Source organism: Euwallacea similis, chromosome 1 (genome assembly GCF_039881205.1).
Source record: "Euwallacea similis isolate ESF13 chromosome 1, ESF131.1, whole genome shotgun sequence".
NCBI lineage: Eukaryota > Metazoa > Arthropoda > Insecta > Coleoptera > Curculionidae > Euwallacea > Euwallacea similis.
Genome location: NC_089609.1, coordinates 1,694,642 through 1,720,775, shown reverse-complemented (window position 1 = coordinate 1,720,775; position 26,134 = coordinate 1,694,642). Strand labels below are relative to the sequence as shown.

The 26,134-nt window shown below is 37.5% G+C and overlaps 1 protein-coding gene across 3 annotated transcripts; it reads right to left on the bottom strand.

The window, feature by feature from the left end:
- Positions 1 to 212: 212 nt before the first annotated feature.
- On the bottom strand, positions 213 to 26,087 carry Pino (Pinocchio). 3 transcript variants are annotated; one of them, XM_066404076.1, is made up of 6 exons: positions 25,744 to 26,087; positions 25,492 to 25,624; positions 23,069 to 23,104; positions 3,471 to 3,531; positions 974 to 1,214; positions 213 to 917 (listed from the first exon to the last, which is right to left on the bottom strand). In XM_066404076.1, the coding sequence occupies exons 2-6, from the start codon at positions 25,622 to 25,624 to the stop codon at positions 795 to 797; spliced, it is 594 nt and encodes a 197-aa protein (XP_066260173.1). In that variant the 5' UTR covers positions 25,744 to 26,087; the 3' UTR covers positions 213 to 794. The 3 variants fall into 3 exon arrangements, with proteins under 3 accessions (XP_066260173.1, XP_066260090.1, XP_066260241.1); XM_066403993.1 differs by having other exon boundaries at positions 25,970 to 26,083; XM_066404144.1 differs by having other exon boundaries at positions 26,014 to 26,073.
- Between the last annotated feature and the right edge of the window lie 47 nt (positions 26,088 to 26,134).

The window sequence follows — 26,134 nt, the reverse complement described above, 5'->3', positions numbered from 1 at the left end:
TCCGAAGTAGTACGGACTGTTGCTTCATGAAGGGTAATTTGTAAAGATGTATGGAGGTCTCAGAAACAGGTGGTCCATTTTAGTTTTCTAATTTGTGACGATAGTCAGAACGAACGATGTAATAATCCTGCTTGTCCAGGATGGGATATGGTTTAATAGTGTTTTTGAGGATCAACAAACATTGCCTGATCTCAAAATATCTCCTACACAAATTTCCGTTTCGTAATTTATTTATTAAAGAATACAGTGGTACACATTATATTCAATAATTTTCAGTCATACAAAAACAAGATCTTCGATATAATTCTGTACTCAAATGTATCAAATAGAAGACATTAAAAATGCTTTTTCGGCAATTAAAAAAGTACAAATATCTAGCTATATTTACCTTCAACCTTGAGATACACAATAATAACTCATAATTTACTAAAGCGAAATACACAGTCTTCAATTAGTCCAAAATCTAAACAATGTGTGCATATTTGGTTCAACACAGACATTTATTTCAATAGGAATGTCCAAGAGTGATATTCTCGGTCAAATTCGGCAATTAAAGACTATGCTTTTATTAATAATTAGTCTAAGACTTATCTAGGGGTAATGTTGAAATTACCGAGAGAATTTTGGTTTTAATGTAAAACAACAACGGGGAATTTGGGTCCATTTCCTGAGGCCAAAAAATGTCGACGCACAATCCTAAGCTAAATATAAATAAACTCCCTGTATTAGCGAGTAGGAGTGATTAACCTAGCTCAGTCCTAACTTAGAGAATTCAGTTAAAGGGTAAAATGGCGTCATGATGTGGCACTGAGACGCTCTAAACGGCGACTCAAGTCTTGCGACACTGGAGAATTCGAGCATTGTTTTTGGGGTTGGCTGCACTCACCGGACCATCTGGCTTTACCACTGGCGTGAGACTGAAAAGGGAGACGAAATGATTACACGAATTCACGTGTAGAAAACTTTAGCTTACCATGCTCAAATCCCTCTTCCATACCGCTCCGCAGGCGCCTTCGCACTTGAGGCAGGGCCTCTCCAAGGCGTAGCCCCCGCATTCACAGCAATCCAAAGAAACGTGGCTTTCGGCCCAAGAAACCCCGCAAGTGAAGCAGCAATTTAGTTGATCTCGCAACTCCTCAATGGTGAGAACCGCTTCAGGGTGGTTGTAGCCCCAAGAGGTGACATCTTCTAAGCTGTGGCTCAATGCCAGCGAGCTGAAAAGAAAGATGAAATACTAAATTTAGATTTGTCTATCAGTCCTAATTGCGCAATAATTAACATTTTTCGGCCATCAACAACTTTTACTTCCCGGTTTCGACTGAGCAGTGAAAGCGCCATCTATTGTAATCAACGAAATTTTGTCAAACCACCCTCAATTTCATTATCGCGCGAACCAGTCTTGCCGTTCGGCAACAAAAAGATGTCACCAAAAGCAGAAAGGAACACGATAATTGACTTTCAAACGACCGCCATTCTAATGCGATTTTAATAAGTAGCGTGGCGGCACCTTGCGGTCTAAGTGGATACATCCGCGATGCGGTGTTAATACTATTAATTGCACCAAATTGACATTTACGGAAAAACAGGCGACTTTCGTGAATTCGTTGGTTTCTGCAGGTGAGGTGCCAAGGTTCACTGTGACATATTTTTGTCAGAGATAAGCGGAAAAACAGGCAGTTTTGAAGTGTTCCAGCACCGCCTGGCAACGCTGCCTGCTCGAATGTCATTGAGTGTTTGTTCATGTCTGACGTCAGTCCTCCCAAATTTTGAAACAATTGCTAAGCGCAACGTTGCCATCTCTTTAGTTAGGAAGCTTTCAGAGAAATTGCGTCACTGTTAACTCAGAGGCCTTCGGGGACCCTCTGGGCACCGTCATCTGCTCAAATATTACTGCGTTTTTTTCCATGCCTGACCTCAATTTTTTTTAAACAATGCCTAATCACGGCATTGCGTTTCCTTGGGTTAAACAAACACCATGTTTTGAAGGAAATATTCACTTCCTGCGAAATGTTTTATCCCACAGTGGTCGCCTAATTGGGGTTTCCTAAACCTACGTAGCGGATTTATTGACTGACACAAATACCTTCATAATCGGTCAAATATTTTAACCCGACCATCGTTGAACCGCAACCAAATCGAGAAGTATTTTCTACTAAAATCCACAAAAAATTCCCAACCGCTAATTACTGCTCATTGTCGTTATTTTAAGGTTCTAGTGGCATTTTCCAGGGCCGCCTAAAAACTATCCATAACGGTTTTTCGAAGCCCAGGTTGAACCCTCCGGATAACCTTTCAACAAAACCTTTAAATGCACATTCAACGGTATAATGTTACTTTGCTCGGGCGCCAGCCATTTGTTTGAAAGTGGATTTCGTTACGGTGTATTCTTATTAAAAATATTTACTGCAGCCTTCGACGTCATACGATTAACAAAGCGCCAACGATGCATTGAAATCCAAAAATACGGCAGTTGCTTGGAGACGTATTAATAGTAAACCATGCTAATAATAAAATAATAATGTAGTTCAACCTCGAAATTTCACTATAATAGTAGAAAATGCTTCCGATTAACATCAAAACACGAGGTTAACGTGTGCCGCTGAATGTCTGATGGTTTGCTGTTCTTTCAAGTGCGCCACTCGCTATTTATTGAAAGATTTGGATGGCCTAATTGACGGCGGCGTATATGAATAAGGTCGTACCTGATTACATAAAAATTTCCTGTGCTCAAATTTAGCAAACAGGATGTCTGTGGCATGGGTGGATCTAATCCAGAGGAAAGTGGTTTGAATTGAAAATTATTGGTTCTTTAATTTGATAGAGAAATCTACGCACGATGAAGAGAGGCTGCGTCAGCGATTTTCGGTGTATCAACAGAAACGCAATTTGCAGCTAATATTAGATTGATACGGGGAAAACCCTCAGATTGGTTTTTTTGTTGTTCTTTTTTTTAAGCCTCGAATATCCGGGTAAAATCTGTTGCTTTTTATGTAAACGGGGAAAAAGCAAACAGCTCTAAAAATTCGAGTTGCAACACGCTCGATGAAATTTTCATCCCAAAGACGTTCTGGGAACCCCACAAAATCGCCAGGATTGTGTGGGGTTCCCAGACGGTCCAGATTAAATAAAAATCTGTCAATAGCTCTTGCCCATTTAGTAATGTCACTTGTCAAGGCAATGAGTCATTATCTGGACTCTTAGCCGAGTGTCTAAGTAGATTTTCGCGTGCGCGTAGAAGGCCGAAGTGTATTACTATACTTGGCGCCCTTCCATAGTGGGCATACTTTTGACAATCTTGAACATCCCGCAGAGAACCATCACTGACGTTTTCCCTTCGACGAAATTTCTGAATCATGCAGATGAATGAACTTTGAACGAAGTCGTACACTCTTCGAACATAAAGGTGGCGGCGCCTTACCCCGGCCCTTCAGGCCAGATGAACCCCCGAACAACTCTACTTTCACACTCACCTATGACTCGAGTGGATGTCAGCTGGATGGTGAACCCTGGCTAAAGACATCTCCGCTGGTACTGAAACAATAATAGCAAAACTCAGTCATTGACTTCGACAATGTGCGCGTTTCTTGGACCTCACTCGGGCCTTTGACCCGGGGGCTAACGCGTATTTTAGCTCTGGCGGTTCGAAGACCCAAAGACCTCGATCGAACCAGAAATCGAACTTAAGCGAGCGACGACTTAACACAAACGCCGCAAGAAAGGTAACATGCAATAGGGGTATTTGCACTGTAAAGGTAAACAAACAATGGAGACCTTGGGGGTGTTTCGTAATATTTCGTGTGTCTTGATCTGGTTAAACTGAGTTTCCTTGTAGAGTCGTTGACTTTTTTAGAAAATAAATTCAATGACGCGGTACTCCTTTAGTGCTTTGCAAATCCATGATAATTTACAGTATTTGTTATCGCCAACATTGTCTGATACCATAATGTTACCGTTGACCTTCTAGGTATGGTACTTAATGCATAGGTGTAAGGTTGTAGAACGACGCCGTTTTTCGGAAGTCTTGAAAGGGAGGCCTTTATTGTTTTGGTGGTACGTGGTGGTGTCTCGTGTCAATTAAAGGTATTACGATGTGAAAACGAAAATTCGACCTTTAAGCAATTTTACGAGCAATTTAAATCAGCACAAACTCACTGGAAACAGAGAAATTACATAAAACATCTCAATTGAGTGATATCTTTGGACCTGACTGATTTGTTAAGGATTGATGAGTGACTTGGCAATAACTGACGTTGAACGCAATAATTTAAATAAAGCAATTTTGTCCGGCACTCGTTACATATAGCAGGTTTGAGGCGGAGGACGAATTAATTCTATTTACTAAGGACTTGATCAAAGCAGTATTGCACGCAGTTAAACACGCACAATTTTATAAAATAATTTTGGTTTTTGTTGGTGTTGAACTACCTTCTCGTTTAAGGCAAATTGCCCTCACTTTTTCAACGAAACTTACATCAATTAGGATAGCTTGAATTTGATTACTTTCTCGCACCTTACTATTACAAAAATACCAAATTTACTGGAAAAAAAATCCCAAAACCCATTAATCCCCCTCATATCCCCCTGCGCTTCAACCTCAACTAAAACTCTTCATTCAGCTCACTCTTTCCAAAAGACACAAAAAACTCACTTTTTTCCTCAAAAACTGTGCACCAACAAAAGCAGAATAATCCAAGAAAAGCTCCTCCTCTTTTCTTGCACCCAAAAACTTTCTTCACAATTTTTCTTTTCAAATGAGCGTGACTCGCGACTTTATTATACCTCGATGTCGTAGTTCTACAGACCGCGAAACATTAGAAAATCGACTGGTTCTCTCCTCGTATATATGCAGTGCGCGGGTCGTGGACGCGTCTGAGAAGGGGGGGAGCGGGAGGAGGAGGAGGAGGAGGAGGTTTGACGTCACAACTATAGACATAGGAGAACGTTACGTTCCAGAGTTCGATTCAATCTTGTCTTTGGTTTGGAAGAACTGTCGGGATTTATCGAAGGTTTTTGCACTTTGTTGATAGCTTAAGGGACGATTTTTCAATGTTCAATTAGAGAGCGCCTTTTTTTGCGCAATTGTCAGTTAATAGCTAACTAGCACATAATGTGGCAACATTGCTTTCCCAATGTGCAACTCGTTTTTGTGAAAATGCAATAACTATCTGTGAAAACAAATCTAAACGCGATGTTGCCATCTTCTTAAACAAGCTTTCGAATTTTAATCATTAAGCTCACAATAGTTTCACAATGTGCCAACACTGCCTTACTCAAAATACGTCTCATGTCTGACATACATTTGACAAGTGTCAAGAGCGGCACATTTTTTGACAAGTATCAAGTGCGACACATTTTTGACAAGGGTCAAGTGCGGTGTTGTAGCCTTTCTGCTTCAGTATGCAATTTGAATATCCAAACAAATGCATCCATCATCTTCGACATTGTTTAACTGCTATGCCGCCGTCCCCCTGAAATATCTCCGAATATTCAACAATAACCTTACAATATTTTCACTCGTGTGTCAACATTGCCTTACCCAAGAAATATGTCATGTTTGCCACAAATTCGATAACCATTTTTGACAAGTACAGTACATTTTTCGGGAATTTGAAATGCGTTCTCATCTGGCTCCAATTATTTTCAATTCGAGCATGGGGATACTTCAAGATATTTCCTAATCTTAATTTAATAAACCACTTGATCTTCCTAAACCAATAAATCGTATTTTGTAATCGATGTCGTGAGACGGCGCCATCCAATTTTATGCACACTCGAAGAGAACAAATTACACTTTAACTGGTTTATTGAAACCCAATGCCAATGTTGGTCAATACGAGCAGCAGATTAATTAATTTTATTTTCACTGACACCGATACGCCAATTAGTGTCGTCTTTGTACAACATACATATTTATTAAAAAATCATTAGAACATGTCTAGAACAAATGACCGATTATGAGTTAATTTTTACTTAAAAATTATCGCCATTTTATCCCGGCCTTGTAGTGAAAACAGCGTCCAATTTGCGTTCGTTAATGAAAAAAAGTTGCGTCACTCAATGAAATGAAATGCTACTGTCAAAGTCACCTCGTAAATATGACAAAGCAGTGAGCAGCATTTGTTTGTGCGAACGTCAAGACTTTGACGACTGTTTTGCGGCCATTTTACCAGTTCAAATTGATAGTGATAAGACTGATGGAGAATGAGATTGAGCGTAAATAGTCAAGAAATAAAGGAGACAATTGACAAAATCAAGCAAGAAATGATACTGAAACGTGTGGCAAAATCGACGTATGGAATGAGTGGCTAGGAGAAGCTGTCCATTTTTGGACAGAATGAGTGTAAAAGCACGTTCTGCAGGTGAGTAAATTGTGCCTGCTTATTGATGAGTAGAATGTTGCCGGTAGTTATTAGCAGCGTTTACATAATAATTCCATCATCAATCGTTTGTGAAAATAGTGCGAATACAGGCTTAATCACCTCGTTTCGAGATAAATCCGGTCACTACATCCATTCGTGCATGTAGTGACACCCACGATGAGTATGTTGACGAGTCATGGACGGAGTTCCAAAATCATGCGCGTTTTATTGCACATTTAAGCTAATTGCCCGTTCTCCCTGCTGCAATTGTGCAATTTTAGGAATTATTTTGCATTAGAGTTTTAAGGGTCTTTTTACTAGTTTCTCGTAGTCATTTGGAACTCGTGCTGACCTTGTACTTGACTCATTTCACAATGGTAAACAAAAACAATTATTCTACATAGAACGTTTAGTCATTATAGTGATGTTATCAATCGTTTATTTTCATTACATCTAGGAAGAATTTTCTCGCCTATTTAAGAGTTGCGAAACGACCCATTTTTATGGTGTTTTCGCGTCGCGGGATTTTTTCCAATTCTTCTTTAATCCTTTTTTCCTGGGAAATGTTTGTCAGCGGGTTTTTCTTCTGTGCCGTGTAAATTGTCCGAAATAAACTGCGGCTTTGAGCATATTGAACGCAGACACGTGTAAGAACGTACTGAGAAATCGATCGTGGCAAGTTTGTTATCGGAAGCGTCTAGGTAAACAGAGGAAATACGTTGCTGACTAGTTCCTTGAGTTTGCGACACCAAGATCATCAAATCGTCAATCTAATCGTCGAATCATTGAAATATTCACCTGTGTTTTCAGCTTTTTTTTCACACAAAGTGCACGTTCAAAATGAGGTCAAAAATCCGTATTTTACGAATATGTAACGTTAAGGAAGATAATAAAATGCAAGGTAAATTTTGGGCATCCAACCGAACTACCACTTAACGACGTAGTCGACGTAACAGAAAGTTGGACACAGTCGAAATGACAATGACAATTGAGAACGACAAAACTTGCAATTTGAAACGTGTGCAATTTTAACTGTGCTTGCATCGGAATTTATTGTGATTATAACAGCAACAGCTAGATTCGTCGTCACTGGCATTTATTCCAAATGAACGTGACGTTCCAATGACAACTATCAAGGCCTTGTCGGAGCTATCAAATTTCAAACAGATGTCGCTACCACCTACAAGCTTCTACCATACTTGCAGGATTTGCAGTAATATGCATTTAAAATTCACATAACACCTTGTAACAATTGCTTTTTGTGGAATGTTTGTCGTATAAATTATCCAACAAACTTTCCAGGCACCATTTTAGCACCACATATATAAATAAAAATGCATATGCCGCGCCTCGTCAGTGGAATTTCGATAATTATAGACCTGCTAATAGTAATCGAACTTTTAATCATTCCTGGTACTTGACGAGATATTGATTATTATGTACTTAGGGAACACACGTCATATAGAATTTGCCGTGTTTCCATGATAACATATTACTTCCGACAGAGCAGCAACGTAATCCCGAAACCGGTGCACGACGCACTAATCTCTAGACAGATCTAATTTAGTGCGTTCCAACCCAATTTCAAATTAGAAAGTGATTTGGAAATTAGATCAAAAATTCCGACGAATACGCATTAGGCGGGCCGAAACCAAAATATTTGAGGCTTTTATGACGCCAAATCGGCGTTTTCCCAGATATTTTCACTCGTAAAAAACGATGATCTCAGGCGAGCTTTCCAGAAGTTAATGACTACATTGGAAATTTAGAATTCAGGAGAAGTTTTTGCATTTACGTCAATCAAACAACACATTTTTGCGGCTTGAAGCTGTAGCAGATGTGTTTTGTGGACTTTTCCGAGGGATTTGAGGGGGTTGGGAAAAACCGTTATTTCTTTGCGAAGAACCAAGCCTACACAAGGTTAAATCAGTTCAAATCAGTTTTCTCCATCCAGTTTTCATAAGAAGTCTGCGAAGCAGGCAAATAACAAAATTCGTGGTCTTCGAGGAAACCATCTTGTGTGATGGATACATGACCTTGTCCCGTTCAAAAAAAAGGGTTTTGACAGGTCTGTCCGATGTTCGTGCGCTAACCTGAATTAACCAGAATAATGGGCGGCACAACGAATCCAACGCCGAACAAAGGGGTAAGATACACGTCTGCAAAGAGGTCTTCAAATCACAGGGGTTCGCGTTCGTCAAAAATTAATGCCCCACTCGACGTTCGGTTCGTCGCATTGTTCGTTGCTCGGGGAAATGGCCAGGTCTGTACCAAACTTAAAAACTTTCCATCCACTAACAGTTTGAACTGATTTTTTGCCTTTGTTAGCTTTAGTTCCTGCGCGGTTTCAATGAAATATCTACGGTCCACGACCGTAGCATATCCATCCAATGGGTGAAACCGACGTGGGTTATTCCGCGTATAGGGCAAATATTCGCTAAAAACAGTTTCTTTGTAACTCGGGCAATTTCGCATCTCAGAAAGCACGAATCACGCTCTTATTTCACCTTCTTAAGAATATAATTTGAGCTCCGAAGTCGGAGCAAGCAGCGTTTCTATACGCCTTATCAACGCCATTCGACTGCATCAGCAGTCCTATTTCTCCTCATTGTTTTCCTTCTTTTGGTTACTCACAAGGTGAACAATTGCATAATCTCTTTTAGATAAAGCGAGTGCTTAATAACTAACGATACAACACCAAAAACTGCGTTCTAATTGTCGCTTATTTGACTTGCGTCTGAAGATAGATAAACGGGTATAATGTTGTATTGTTCCAAACCAAAAATTCTCAAGGTGTCAGCCGGATTTGACCTCCGCAATGCGCATCTGACTCTGGTCAATTTTTAAAAGAGAAATTTACATGCGAGCAATAAACAAAGATTTCTTTTGAATACATCATAGACATAGGTGGTTATTAATAGTACGTATTTGTCACAGTCCCAGTCTGTGCATACATAAAGCGTAGGCATTTCGGTTATAAATAACTTGGGAGAGTGCTAAAAATAGGGTATAGAAAGGCACATGACACTGATTGATCCTAGGCATTTGCGTAGGATTAGAGACAGTTAAAAAGGGAATGAACAATAGGATTGACGTGGAATATGGTGTGAGGCGGAGATAGAGTATTTTTCGTAACACACGTGGAATGATCAAAAATACTATGATCTGCAATAAACAATAAATAAAGAATGGCGCCAGCTTTGCGCGAGTGAAATAGAGAGGGAAACGCCCTTTTCAATGGCGATCTCCTAAATACACAGGGAGGGAATTTTCAGAAATGGATGCACGTGCTAAAACTTAAATTCGGAGCCGCCAAGAAAAGCCAAATTATCGATATACAACGAAAATAGCTATGGGCTGACTCTCGAGACACAAGGCAAACAAGACTGGAACCATCTTGGAGGTGATTCTCAATTTCCTAAGGAGCTAGAGGCTCCTAGGAGAATAATCGAGACAGAGAATGAACCTCTCATGTCCCTCTCATTCGAGCATACTACTGATATCAATCAGAAAGAGGTATTTTCTCTCACAATTTTGTGAGTAATTCAAGCATACGAGTTATTCTGAATATATAGAATGCTATATTCCCCTCTCAGCACTTTTTCACGGTCAAAAATCGCCACCCTGTTAAAACTGCCCTTAATCCTATAGCCTCCCACTTGACTAGAAAAAAGTTGTTGTTCACACTGTCAAAAGCCTTTGACACATCACGAAAAATTCCTACTGTCACTTCTCTGTTATTTCACAATATTCCATCGTTTTCCACTAATTTTCATCCAGAAAATTAAACAGTGTCTTCGCTAGTATGTAAAATTTGTCGAGATATGTTACCATTCTCCTTATAACGTTTTTTTATAATATTCAGGAGGGTCGGAAGAAGTGCAATTACTCTATAATTACAGACAGTTTCAATCCTTATTAGCTCGATCATCAATCCACGGTGTTCTCTGGTTTCATTTCAGAGGTCTATTGTGCGAAAACCACTTGTCGCACCCCTGAAACTTCATCATCAAATTTTTTGCTGCACAGCTATTTTCGCAACTAGATACACAACACAAGTATTATTCGAAGACAGCAAGATGTAATTTATTTTGTCATAAACTGATTCAAAGTTAATGATCGTCAACGCAAATAATGATTAACATTTTGCATCCTGGTTTACTAACAACAGTAATTAGACAGGATTATATTTTAATTCATTTAATGAGGCATCTGCTTTAATTAACTGCAATGGGTTCTGAGAAATAGGAGTACCAAAATTTTCATTGCAAATAGCGAGTCATTAAAAATCGAAAATGTAATGAGGATATTTGTTTTAAGGTTATTACTGTATTTTTTGAATTATAGACGTTATATCTTATGAATAATTTTGATGCGAAATGATATCGAATTTCAGTCGAGAATCAATATCCGCTGTCGCACCTCCGCATAATCGTTCGAAAAGTTCATGAAAAACCAATAATGTTGGAACAACATTGCTGGAAATTAGAAACATTTCTTGGAAAACTATCGTGGTAAGTGCTGAGTTATTGGTATTGATAGCTTTGGAAAATCAACGGACATTGCAACACAGAAGAAATGAAACTGATCGATTGAATTGACCAAACTTAGCACAGCTATTCAAACGTATAATCTATTCCGATCTATAAAAAACTGAGCGGTACCATAGAAAACAATTGGTTTGCCTCTCTCTATTTTTAACCACATTATGTCAAATATTGATGCAAGTATGCAACGCATGCGTATTAAAATTTGAAATTTCTTAGATTTCTAAATTCGTTCATGCATATGTTAAATTCGCTTACTGGCATTACCCATTATTTACACATGCAATTGATTTCCACAGCACCACGTGATTTTTAATAAGTTGGAACAGCATATATTAACTGATTAAAATTACTATAAATCAAGTAGAACTGTCAGATGTGACACTTTTTAGCAGATCTCTGTACTGTTGTCATCGAGTTTATTTCTATCGCCAGCGTGCAGTGTGTTTCTCTTGCTTGGAAATTGCCTTAACCAGAGCCGAAGCACCATTACTAATTAATTATGGACTATGGAGTACTGTTTGAAACAAAAGCCAACAATGAGGCCAGACACTTGTAAAAAATCGGGATATTTGCTCTATTGTTACCTTGATTGAAATCACTAATGAATTGATTCTACAAGGACTTAAAAAAAATTATTTATTATATGACGTGATTGTGTTCGGACATGCCAAAGACAATAAAACTATCCCTTTTCGCCTTTAATTTATTCGGAATAAAATTTCTCGTAGACTCAGAGTTATGAACGTCAATTCCCTTGAGCATATAAATTACAAAAACACATTTTTTGCGTAAATACATAAAACTTCTCAGTCACGACATCACCCTAACGACTCTTCCGACCTCTAATTACAATGAAAAAAACTATGGATAATTGTGTGTTCTGGTATGCACCAAAACATTTCTATGTAGTTTGCATTCGACATTCAATAAGATTTTTTGGTACACAAACAAAAAACGACATCAACAAAGTTGTTTTTCACGCCTTTATTTCTGAAATCCCCATTCAAATTCCTTGTACATTTGCGTCAAAAACACCATGAAATGCAATACGAAGAAAATTACATCAGCTGATCAACACCCATACATGCATATCGTTCTCCTTTTCCTAATCACTTCTTTCAACAAAGACGAGCTAAATTATATCTGTGCTTTGGAGCCACCGTATCAACAAAGACAGGAAATTGATTTTTTTTTAAAGTAAAGAGATAATTACAAAGAAACAATAATTAATTTATTACTATAATTTAATATCGTTTTTTGGTCTTGAAAGCAAACATTTATATGGGTACTTCGACTCGTGTTTCCACGTCACTTGAAAGATTAAAAAAAAGTAATGAAATTGATACGGGACCAAAGCGAAAATAGACTGGACAATCAAAGATTCAAACAAGAAATCAAAGACCACTAATGAAGAGACTCTTAATTGGGAGATGGTTCGTGACCGTCATGAGTAGTAGCGCCATTTTTCGATGGTCTTTAGAATGGAAAAATTGGTTGAGATGAACATTATAGTAGGAAAGTTAGTGGTAATGAGCCTTCAAGTAGTAATGAAAAAAAGGACGTTGGCCGACCATACAACATGTGTTTCTAATTATTGGCTTCATCGAGCATGTGTCTGTTGCACAGGTCTAAACGTATGGAGAAAAAGAAAGGGCCGCCAGCAGGTATCAGCAAAGTCTGTTCTCTAAACACTCAAGTTTCCCCAATTTCGGGGATGAGTTCACACAGAGCAGTTTCGCCATGAACACTTAATCGCAAAAGGCTGCGTTGATATCCACTTGTGGCCTCCTCCTGTTTACCTTGCAGCCTTTCCAGGCTTCATTCGCACGTGCGTACGTTTTTACACGCACACATGTCTGATGAAGCCAATGAGTAGAAACATGTTTCGCGTCGGGTTGACCAACGTCCTCTAGCGTCTAGAATATTCATTATTCAAATGTAAATGCGACGCGTAGCGGGAAAAATACAAATATAAAATAGCGAGTAATTTTCACATAAAATACCATTTGAGGTTATGACTTGTTATTCGCTATTTTCGGTCTGTTGACGTCTCGCAGTGCCCTCGTCAATAACTAAATTTCTCAATATTAGGTGGTCTGAACTTTAGGTCTACAACCGATTTTTTTTTTGATAACACAGTTTTCAATTTCATTTTCTACAAACTTTTGACTGCATATTATATACGATCCCGCTTTAGACACACTTAAAATAGCGTCGGTAATGGCGTGTGTGTGTATGTATGTGTGTGTGGCGTATTACGCAACATTCGGGCCGACCTCGGCTGAAAGTGTTTCACATCATTTTAGCGTATGCACTCGATTATCGCCACGCAATTTGGTCTATTTCAGGGCAAAGACTAACCAGGCACAGGATTCTAATTTAATCTGCCATAAACACATCGTCAATCTTGTGTGGCCCCATGTAGGGAGAAAGTTGCTCGTGAGAAAATGGCTGTGAGGTCATCAAAATGGCCCACTCTTAAAAGTGGTGTTTGATTTGAGCAGCCATCTTGTTGCTCTCTGTCAAAGAATAGGGTGCTATTTTCAACTTACGACAATTTTGATAGACGGCGGTAATGTCAAAAAGAGACTGCACTTGTAGAGTACACATGCTTAAAATGGCAGGTTAAAAACCAAAAGCTATTAAAGCAAAGCTTGTCGGTTTCGGTACCCCGATGTAGTTCGTCAAAATGGCGAGGAGTACGTTCAAAACGGATAACTCAAATAGGTGCAAAGCAATTTTTTGGCGGCCGTTTTGCTTACTTTAGTTCGAAAAAACGAAAATTCTAGAGAAACGAAAAAAAATTAATTATTGACAACTTTAAAAATGAAATGCTCTCAAGTAGGCAGAAAACACGTTTCAGCAGTCATTTTTTTGGGTCGAAAATTTACGGAAAAACGACTCAAAATTAACCACTTTCCATTCATCTTTAATTTCTATTGTACGCATTTACTTATTCCCTTTAAAGTTCCGACATTTTTGAAGCTTTTCAAACACAAAGAGTCATATAAGGTTGGCTGAAATGCGTCTTGCAATGTCTGATTGCGCATAGTGGGTACCTCGCCTTGCCATTTATAGAACCGACATTTACTTCGCATGTCCATGTCGCCATATTCAATATTCATGTCCACTTCCGTTCATTAGATGCTAATTTTTCTAATAAATTCCCATACAAACTATCGCATAATTTAGTGCGATTTTCGATACGACTTGTCTGAGGTGCCAGTTATGTAGATGATTTATGTAAAATGGTGACTTTGAGAGGACGAATAATGAAACAAAGATAAAGGAGATAAACGGTAGTTTACAATCTTATTTGCCATATTTTCTATGCAAAAAAACTATCGCCTAAAACAATCCGGCCATATTGTCAGTGATATTAATTTAGAAAATTAAGATCAGAATTAGTCAAATTTCGAACAAGACGCCATATTTGTTATGAAGCAAAATGGCCGTTACAAATTGTCTCGTCTAGTTTTTTTGTGAATGCCACGTTTGGGATAGAACAAAATAGGAAGTCAAAAGCCTTTCATGTTTTCTGGGTCGTAAGTCAAGGACAATAGAAATTCATATTTTTGAAAAACGCCTTATTCGACTTAACAACAAAATGGCCCCTGACTTCCGAATACGCTTGTCTGGAATAATAAATTCTTTTTCTTTGCGCCGTCGTGAATCTGTTTTTTTTTGCGCCATTTTGATGACCCCAACTTGATTTTCATTATAAAATTTCCACGTTTTTAAAAATAGCACTCTCCTGGATAAAGCCCCAAATCGTTTCATTGGTCATCGAGATATCACTCCCATATTGCTTTTACTACGAAATTCGGAACGTATCCGCCGCGTGACCTGGTTATCGCGTGCTCTTAACAGGCTCCGTCGGGACGCGTCGCGGCGTCAGCGGCACCTCACCGCCCCCTTGCGGGTCAATACTCTGGACTCTAAAGTAGACTGGGGCCTCCCTAAAATCTCACAGGCTTGCTCCCTAAATGTGCGAATATCTCGATCGTAAATTAAACGAAAAATTCAATATTATCATGTCTAGACTATTATTTGACTTTCGTAATTGCAATGATCGCAGATCTAATTATTACTACGAATGATTTATTGCTGGTTGCTGTTAGACGGAACATGTTCTTAATTCACGTAATGTAATATGCTGATCGCAAGGCAATTAAATTAGTTAGTTGTTAACAATTAAAAAAAAATTAGGATTAATAATAACAATGAGATTTGAACTGATTACATAGCTGTCACTGAGCAGCTGGATTAGAGGATTGTCATGTGAGGACGAGAAAAACACCCGAGTTTATTCTAGAACGTTCCCATTGTCATTTAAACCTGTAAAAGGCAATTTTCCAATTATTAGCATGCTGACCCAAACAGTTTTAAATTGCGCAAATCCTTTCTGACGTAAAAGGGGACCTCAACACTTATCGCGGAGCAATTTCGCTTAAGTACCTGCGAGTTAATGTTTTTTTTTTATTAAAAAAATTAATCGTAAAAATTGTCATTGTTAACAGCAGCAATAAATCTCATTCGACTTTGAAGTGTTAGAAAAAGAAAAAAGTTAACATTTTTCATAATCGAAATTTCATTTATCAAATGAAAAAGTTTCGTCCTAGCGAGATGCGAACCTCACAAAACAGCATTAAATATCAAGGACTGTTAAATCAAACAGCGCAGGTTCGAATTCCGGGTATGGCACGAACTTTTTTAATTAAAAAAAGCCTTGCAAATGCAGTCAGTATCATTAATCTATTGATTTCATTGACTGAAATGAAAAAAATATTGTCGTATGAGGAACTCAACCTATTAAAAGTCGTACAGTGTGGCCAGAATGTTCAACATCCTAGTCATATACTGAGAAAGAGGTTACGCAGAAGGAAATTGTTCAATAGAGAAGATGCCTTTCAGAGACACGAAATTATAACACATTCGAGTGCACGGGGTGCCTCAATAAATCTGCCAACTATAAACTTTTTTATTTTAAATCGTATTCCCTGTATGCACCATTGATGTCTCCACAAATTTTTACAACTATTTCAATATTTTTTTTCGAAAAGAGATAAAAACAGATTTTCATGTGTTTTCGAACTATTGACGAATGAAATATGGCGCTTTTTGCACTTCCGAACAGTTTAAGTTATGCTAAAATGGCTTTTCCTACCTTAGTTCTTCAGAAATACCAAATTAAACACCTGTTAAAAAGCTGTTAAAAGTTTGACTATCATTGACACTAACACAAATGCTTTTGCGGGCTGTGATAAAAATCCTGAGCTTTACCACCGATCAAAAAACATCCAAAAATCTTTGGGTACTCTTCAACCGACGAGTTGCCACTGAAAGGCCGTTCCCGAGAAAGTAGAACAAAATAAGGCGCAAATAATCCGCAAATGTAACCGTTTCTGTTACCGATAAGCTTGTAACGTGTTGAACCCGTACGGGATTCTGTACAAAAAAAATTAATTAAAATACAGAGTGCTCGTTCTTACGGGGTCACCATCGTCTTTAAGAGCGACTCTCGGTAATTTAACGGAGATTTCCTGATGAGAAATTATTATTTCTCTCTACACATTCAGTCTTAATTTCAGGTTTCTTTTTATTTCCATTGTTCCTAGGAATGTCACTGTCCTGTTTAACTTAGCATAACCCGAAGATTTATTTAAATGTATGTGCTTTTGCAACGTAAATGCTTATGGTAACTCACGCATTAATTCAACATTTTAGAATTTCACTGAATTTTTCTTAAGACAGGTCAGGTCACCCGGTGCAAACTTTTTTGGAGAAATTATTCCTTTTAGGCTCGCCACTAAATTCGCTGATTTGCCAATAAATCTAAGATAAAAGAAAATAGTCACAAATTATCGACTGAGTGAGCGTTAATGGATTTCCAGGCATGTGTCAATAGCGGTTTTAAAAAAAGCCTCGTGTTATTGCTTTATAAACCATATTTCATGTATTTTGTAACGAAACAACGCTTCGTTATTGTTTACTCGAATTCTGCAATTTTAGAGCTTTCTTCATTACAAGTAAAATTAAGAAATCCCTAGCTGTTTTTTTATTACAGTCTCATTAATCATTACATCTAAAACCTCCTCAAAAACACAACTCGCAAGGTTTCTTAGAGTAAGGGCAGTTTGCGCTTCATTTTCAGGACCAGTTTCACGACCGCTCTCCCATTTAGACTCACTTTCTTCATTCCCACTCTCAAAACTCCTGTTCACCCGCCCGTTACGGCCCTGATCATCAGGAACTAGGTCGATGGGAATGCATACTGAGTGTTGTTTATGCAACATAGTGAGGCCTGCATTTCTATTTTTGAGTGGGTTGAGCCTTTATGCCCCAGTAATTGATCGGCTTCATTGCAGCCCACTGGGTTGCACATAGGACTTTGCTGCAGGAGCTATAAAACACCGCTTATTGCGTTATCTGATTGAATGTCGCCAGTTATTATGTTTCACAACCACTTAGTTGGGACATGTGTTTGTTAAGTTTCCGCAATGGAAGAGAAAAGAAAATAATCTTTGAATTTTTCAGCTTTGTATTTTGTCTAAAAATCGTGGAAATAGTTACAAAAATAGAGTCAGTAAGTTAGTCAGGTTTTTAAATTTTTTTAATGAAAAAGTTTTGGTTCTACCAGGAATCGAACCAACGGAAATATGGAGTAAAATCAAGAATTGCTAAATTATGGGTATAAGGTTCGATTCTGGGTATGGCAAAACTTTCTCCATTTCAAAATAGAAAAAAATACATAAATGCAAACGGTACAAATAAAGTTATATTTTCCTGATTTTTCACCGAAGTTTTTTTTTACACATTTTTACTAACGACCGAAGTATATCCAGCTGTTGAAAAAAACAAAAAGTAAAGGAAAATTTATAATAAAATTTACGTACATTATACATTTATATTTTTTGACAAGAAAACCTAATTTAAAATCCACACGTTCATTCCAATAATACGTACATAATGTAACTTTCATTTTACATATGCTCTACCCACATCTAAGATGATAACAATATTTTACTTTCTAAAGATCCCCTTTTCATACGCACATGACTATTACTTTCAGTTTTCGGTCCTTGTCGCCAAGAAGTCCATAAAAATACACAAAATCCTATTTTTAACCTCAAAATAGATGAAAATATTATATTGTTATTATTTGCTTCCATAGCCAATTAGTAAGGTCAATCAACAAGTTCTAATAATGTCCTCTTATCTTTCACAATTTTCATTCAAGAAGAATATGCACATCATGAACGAATAAACCTCGGATGATCCATACAAAAACGTCACAGTAGGCGCTGTACTGTAAACGTAGGGCGTTGATTAAGCAATTTACTGCTTACCGTCAAACATCTGCCTATCAGATGAAATGATTCCAGACATACCTCTGATACTATAACGCTTACTTTAAGTTTTTGTTTAACGATCACCCTTTATTTTGCTTATAATTATTGTGTCTTGCAATTAGCAATGACGCACGAATTGTGCGTAATTTGCGCAAAGAAGCTTAGTAATGATATTTTATGTATTTTGGTTAAAATCAATGGCTGATAACGTTTTATTTAGGGCCAAAATGCGATTTTCTGGGCTTCTTTCAGAATTCCAAATCAAAGATCAGTTCAAGTTAATTCAGAAACAAGTTAGTGATTTTAGTGCCATTTGAAACTAGCATTTTTTAACCTCAGTCATCATCGTACCTCCGTTACAACTCGGTCTATGTTTATTAAACAGTCTTTGATGGATATGTTTCTATAGATGCAAGCAGGTGCCTACAAACAGATTTGAATCGCACTCGAAATCGAGTGACACTTTTTGTTACATGAGTGTGTTTCATAGAGTCTAACGTATACTTACGGACCACCATTGTTGATAAAATCACAAGTGCTTTTTTTTTACTAATTACGCAGCATGAACTAAACTCTCTTCTTATCTGAAAATTCATTGCCAAATAAAGACAATGTGGATAGTGTAAAACGGTTCTTAAATCAATAACTCAATCCACTGATTATTTAGGAAGCTAATTTTATGTGTTTTAAGCAAAATGACGTACAATAAAGGACATAGAACTTTCAGGCTTAGATGGTAAAAATTAATTTCAGAACTTTTAATCCTCCAACGTTCTTTAACATTTTAAATATTTCTCCCACAATTACAATAGTAATCATGTAATATATGTGTATTACCGCTGATCATTAACCTGTCCTAATGTAAATTATCCTTGAAATCAAAATTACCACTCCATTTTCATATCACGTGTGTTTCAAATGATTATTTTGGTAATCAGTGTACCTAATCCTACGTAATATCGTTGATTTATTGATTAGCTCCTGATTAACTAAATCACTGATTATGTTACTAGACTCTAAACAATGTATGTGTGATAAACATGGGATTAAAGCGAGAGATTAAACTGAAATTTTGTTTTTTTCGCGTTACCACAGAAATCCGCCAACTTTACGAGGCCAATAGAAATAAAGTCAATAGTTTTCTTGTTAGATTTTGAATCTTTTGAAAAAAAAAAAAAATGTGCACCGGGAGTCGAACCTATGGCAAATGAAATACTGTCGAGAACTACCGAAGAACGTATGATTCGAATGCCCATAGAGCAACAATTCAAAAATACAAAAATATACTATACATATAAATGTGCCGTTTTTTAGTCCTAATCATCCTCCATTGGACTGGTAATCCTAAACAATTTAATTAGGGATGAAATTCTCGGCGATCCTGCGATTAAAGCAAGATTTTCTCTCATTTCTCCCTTTGGTTTGTCAAAAACAATTGGCAATAATGACAATCATAATTCATTTTTCCTTACTCGCACCACGTGCTTCTCATTACCGGCACGTGATAAAACAATGAGTTTATAACTTGATACACGGCCTACTAATGGCGTTAATCAGAAGAACAAATGACTCGCGATAGACAGTCACGTATCACGTGAATGCCTTTGATTGAGTTACTTATACATTCCCAAATCAGATCCACATTAAGGCAAATGACGTTACTAGTTTAAGTAAGTAATCTTATGTTATCTGCTATTTGCTGATTTGATATCGCTGGCGTCAAGGAAATTTCAGAAAAAAATTTGTTTGTATTGTTTTTGTATTTTATGCAAACGTAATGTGTATTATAAACAAACGATTCGTGTATACCTAGAACCGAGGACATCAGGCTTGTGGAATTCGCGAAATTGGACAACAAATATTTGAGGAGCGAAGTTGAGGACGTTCGGTGATTTTTGTTTAAATATACTAGAAATGTCTGGTCATTGGGATAAATAGAACGTCTCGCGATTCAAAAGAACGCCAATGTGGCGTCGTTCGAGTTAGTTTACGTAATCAAATAAGATCCTCTCCTTTTGACTTAAAAGCTTCAGTCCATCTTCGAGAATTACCTAAACCGACTTTAAATTACTTTCAGGTATACATATTTCTAAGCCAAGTCTCTCTACGTGAACTCAGGTACGTTACGACATAAAGTGAAATGTGTTCTTCCTCGTGTAACACCCGAAATTCTTCATGCTCGTTAAATAGGATTAAGACACAAGGCACTGGTTTTTAATAGATTGGAGCCAAGTATTGAAAAAAGGCTAAACAATGTGACTTCACCTCTTTTATCCGTAATATAACTGACAATGTTTCACCATTCCTTTTCCCTCTTTCTCATTATCTTCAATTTAAATCCACACAAGTCTCAAAAATAAAAGAGGAGCCACCGTCTACAATACGCTCAAATAGCCATTTCTGCTCACAGCCACTAAGACAGATAACCGTAATCTCTCATTTCTCATCCTCTCCCATAATATACCATTCCATCAACCGCACAAATAATCATTATTTTCCTTAAGTTAAATTTTATAATTTACATTAAAAAATCGATTAACCTCAATAACCTTGATTGATCAGAACTTTAACACGGATTAACAGGAAAATTGCTTTGATTGTTTTATGTTCCGTGCCATTAAATTAGGAGCAATTAACTTGCAATAACTAAGCAAATGATAGTTCTAAGAACTTACCCAGATCCAGGTTAAAAAATGTAGGTATCAGACGACTCACCCGATGAAATAATAAAAGTTAATCCGATAGGAAAACAGACGGAGATATGCCCGTGAACACTGACCTGGACTTTAGGGGAGTAGGTGTGCGAATCTGGGGTGAAACAGAATGAATCCCTTCCACAAGCGAGTGAAATCCAACAATGTTGTCAAATTTCGTACAAATTAAAACGTGTTTCAACAATAAACAAATGAAAAACAGAGGAATATGTTGTTTTTTTTTTGGTAAATGATATGACGTCAACACATAATGTTGCCAATTGCAGCAAAGAAGAAACATCGGGTGGCTCACGTCAGAACTTTGAACAACTTTGGGATTCGACACTTCACCACGTGGTACTATCAGATTGAAAGTTTTTTGCAACTGTCATTAACTTTTTTTTTAATATAGCCCTAGAATGTTTTTTATCAGGTTCCGAACCTTCTTTTTTTGTTAATTCAACGACATATTGCCCGATGCCTTCTTTGTTCGCCACTTCCCAAGCCATCGTCCAGTCTTGCTGTACTGGACCCGTGTCACTTAAAGACGGCTTGGGTTGTCTCTAGGAAAGTGAGTGTTCAGCGCCACGTTCCTCTCCCATCGGCAATTCTCGTTCCGTCTGGTTTCTTTATTGTTTAGAGTGCCCACAGAACTTCCTCCAGCTGACCCTTTTAGTCTATCTCAGTTCCCACTTAAAGTGTCTTCTAATCCCCCCGTGCCATTCCTTTGGTTGTCCAGTGGAAGGCCCTTCTGGATTCCCCCCTAAGATGTTTCAGCATGCCATTCTACCGCGGAACCCTGCAAGCACCTTCCCTCCGAAGCGCACACGATGGGTACGACTCCTCGACGCTTAATAGCCTCATTAAGCCTGTCAACCTCATTTTCTAATTCTACTGCGGAGAGGCGCCGTCGTTCGTTAGAACCCACTGCCTGACTTAAAAGTTCGTTGAACTTGGCTCAGTCTGTGATTCTCGGGTTCCGTTTTGGGAGTATATTCGATATAAGATAATATCAATCTAGAATTGGAGGCCATTTAGCCTGGAAATGGACGATATTTCAGCGTGGTTAGTGGCGACCGTTGATGGCCGCACTAAATTTTGGAGCACTAATGGCTCATATGCTCTACGGTGCAATAGCTGGTTTTTTATTCGTATCGTTTCTACGCCAAATTCACAAAGCATTGAATAATCCAATGACGGCCATTTTGTTGCTTCGGGAGTTTAAACTGAGTAGAATATAATGGCGGATTCTTTTTATTAGCCTTCGAAAACTGATTCGAACACGTAAATTGCGGGAGTTCACAAGAAAATCTGCAATTTCGGCATTTTTGTCTCTTTGAGAGAGCACTAGTTTGCCGAGAATTTGCATCTTCTTGTTAATAATTAAATTAGACCTTAAAATTCATTACGTCACTGATACTAAATCTCGAACAGAAATTTGGCAACATCACTCCCCCCCTCTCCCTCTTGCCGTAATGACGTCACAGAGCTACCCATCCACCGTCACCGGCAAAATATATCGATCTGAAGCGGGGGAAGAGATTGGGCAGCGGAAGAAAGGGGGGGAAATGGGAGAGAATCTGGGGGTTGTTTCGCAAAATGCCAAGGCCTGTCAAGATGTAGGTTTCAACTTAAAAGGGCAAAAGTCAAAGTTTTCAATTTGAATAAAATGCTAATTTGAGCGAGTTATTAAACGCATGCAATAACATTATGTCACCGGTAAAACGCTAAAGCTGCAAACATCCATGAACTTGTGTTCCCAGTAATTGCGTAACGTAATTATCCGTCGTTAGTGTGTCGATTTTTTAAATATTTGCAGCCTGGCAAACGTTGCCAAGGCTTCCGGTGAATATTATTGCCCAAAATTCTTTCTTGATGCATCTACGTTTTCGTTACATAACGAAACTTTCATATTTTTTTCAATGCAGAAAATGACTTCCGTGGGTATCAAGGAGAAAATTAAAAAGTTCCTTGCCGCTGGACCAAGGTTAAGGCTCATTTGAATAAATTGGCCAATAAATTACGTAATTAAAACTTGTCTCGTTATTGGTTTGCACAACGCCTTTTTTTGTATTCTTAGTTCTAAAATTGCCGAACAGGAAAAATAAACTTACCCAGAGATGCTCCGGCACGGAATGCAAGCGTCTGACCTGGAACGAAAATAAATAAATAAAGAAAAAATATGAAAAGCCTTGATGTTTGGAGTGATTTATTTGGAAAATCGTCTAGTTTGTTATATGTAAAAATAATCTTTTTTGGGGAAATACGCAAGAAACTGTTTGCATGACTCAAGAATTTACTAAGGCTCAAATTATTAATGTGGTGCCAACTTTAACCCAAACTAATTTCCATTGAAACGGACCTCTGTATTGGTCACATTCTTTGTCTACAGAAATTAATTTGATCTTAAGGTTAACAGCATATTAATAACTTGGCCTTTATAGGGACAATTCAGATCTCAAGACTTTTCATAGTTCATGGCTTACATACACAGGGTGTAGCATACCATCATGGAGATATCCCAGGGAGCGATAGTACCCTGTAAAATAGGTTAAAAAATGCTAATAGGCCCATCACAAAAAACGCACGGCGTGAGAAAAACACAAAATGTGAGAAAAAACGTGAAACTTTGCCTCCTTGTACATCGAGAATTATGCATTTTCGACCATGGCGATAAGCATTTTTTATTATTTTGTAGAGCACTATCGCCCCCTGAAATATCTCTATGATAAAATGTTACACCCTGTATATATGCAGCCCGATTCAAGTTGGTGATATAGAGACGGGTAAATGAGCAAAGCTGTAGAGAATTTTTTTAAGAAACTCATAGTCGGTTTAAAAATTGCTTCAATTTTGCTGTTTATTTTGGGGAATGCTTGCATGAAAATGAGGCAGTACTACAGGCAATTAAAAAAACTATTTATATATTTCAAGTAAATAGGGATTCTGAATGTTTTAGGGCCAAGTACTACCGCTGAGTCTAAACTTAACCCTCCTGACTCCGAAATGCTCCATTTTTGGTACGAAAAACCTTTTAATCAAGCTGGAAAAGTATTATTTGGGCAAGGATTTGCTTTGTGACAATATGCAGTTTGGGTTCAAGGGCTAAACCAATATTGACGTCGTGTGCGGCTAAGAAGATAACCCGTCATACATAATCTAACCAAAGGAAGTTTAGTCATAAATAATTTTTTTATTGCTAAATTATCATTAACTGTTTATAAATATCACTAATAAATCTTCCTCGAGGTCCATAAAAATATGTGTGGAATAATCAATAAAAATGGTTCAAATTACAATAAAAGGTTGCCTTATTCGTGTAAATGCAACATCAGCTCCATGTCTCCTTTGAAGTTTTCCACGGATCCACTTACAAATAAAAGTTCTTTGTGTTTTTATTTATGAAGGTTGAATATATATTGTTGCAGTAATTATTTTTATGTTGTGAAAAAAGGGTGCTTCCTCATACATAATGTAACAAGCGCCTTTTCAAATTGTATTGTCACTCAAAGGACATTTTTTGGTAGAAGCCAAAAGTGTGTTCCTGTAAATTAGCACATCATTTTTTTAGTTGAGGCGAAGTGATTAATTTATATGTGTATTTATTATATAGGGTGTAATATATCATTATGGAAATATTTCGGGGGGTAATAGTACTTTGCAAAATAATTTAAAAAATGTTAATAGATCCATGGTCAAAAACGCATTATTTTGATATATATATATATATATATATATATGTGAGCTTTCATAAAGAAAGCCATATGGGATTACTTATCAACTTATTTAATGTAAATGCAAAAAACATGTTGTCCCATAATATTGTAACTTATCGTTGGACATGTGCGGAATGTCACAGGCACCTACTGGCGCCCCATTGTAAATTAGAAATGGACTAAACTTGTACTAGTCAAAATAGATCATTCGTGGTAAAGATAAAGGTCTGTTTATCATCTCGCCTAAAAACATATGGAGGTGCGAATAAGATGATTAAGGGATGTAAGCGTGGGAAGAATGTGGAAGGTATGGTGACAGGCTTTTGGAAGAAAAGCAGATGCACCCGGGGTGACTCTCACGCATCAAAAAGGGATTCATTCGATTCCCGATTCTAGAGAAATAAAGAAGTACCGCCTAAACTTGTGTTTTTGTTTCTCTACGAGTTAGGGAATTTCTAACATATATATATATATATTTTTTCAAGCAAAGTTTCACATTTTGCATTTTTCTCACATAAGCCTTGAGTGAAAGTTTTAAAAATACAAAATGTCAAAATGACCCAAAAAAACATAGCATCTTGTATATGGCTATCGACGATTTTGACATTTTGTTATAGAGGATCCTAAAGAAAATATGTGTACAAAATTTCAATAATTTAAATGAAGGCATACGTGAAAAAAAGCAAAAAATAGGTCTATTAACATTTTTTGATATTTTGCAGAGTATTGTCACCCCCTGAAATATCGCCCTGATGATATATGACACCTATATTATTGTAGAGAAGATATTATGAATTATTTATTAACTGTGATTGACATACCACTGAAGAAAATGTCATGCAGTGATCCTCGATGGTCAAAGTCTGGATCATCAGAGTCGAAGTGAATGTCATCTTCGAACTCTGTGAACCCCTCGAGGTGCTCTAGGTTGGTGTTGCTCTCAACTCGTAGCATCTGCAATAAACAGATTTCTGTTACAGCATGTAGGAACAATGATTTGTTTGCTGTACTACTACTATGGTGCAATGTGTTTGTTTACACTTTTTTGGCAAAAACATGAACTTGCCACTTACTGTGTTACTTCATGTCACGATTTCACAAGAGTTCTTGCGATTGCAAGTAACATTACACCGTGAAGACAACACAAAACAAAGCGAAAGCATAATAACCTACATTAAGTGGAAAATTAAAACAATCTTGGGTGTATGGTTTTTTTTGGCAATTTCTTGTATGGCAAATTATTTTTGTAAGTAGCGTTTATAGAGGGTCGATACTGACGGTTATAGGAACTTGCCTTTCAATTAAATTTGGTTGGAAAATTTGAATTTTAAACTTTGCGTGACCTTTCAGAAGCCAGCTGACCAACGAGCACGAACACGAACCACAACCACGACCAAACCGACCACCAATACCTAACGGCAAAAAACAAAAGCAAAAACCACAGCCAACCAGATTGAACCGAAC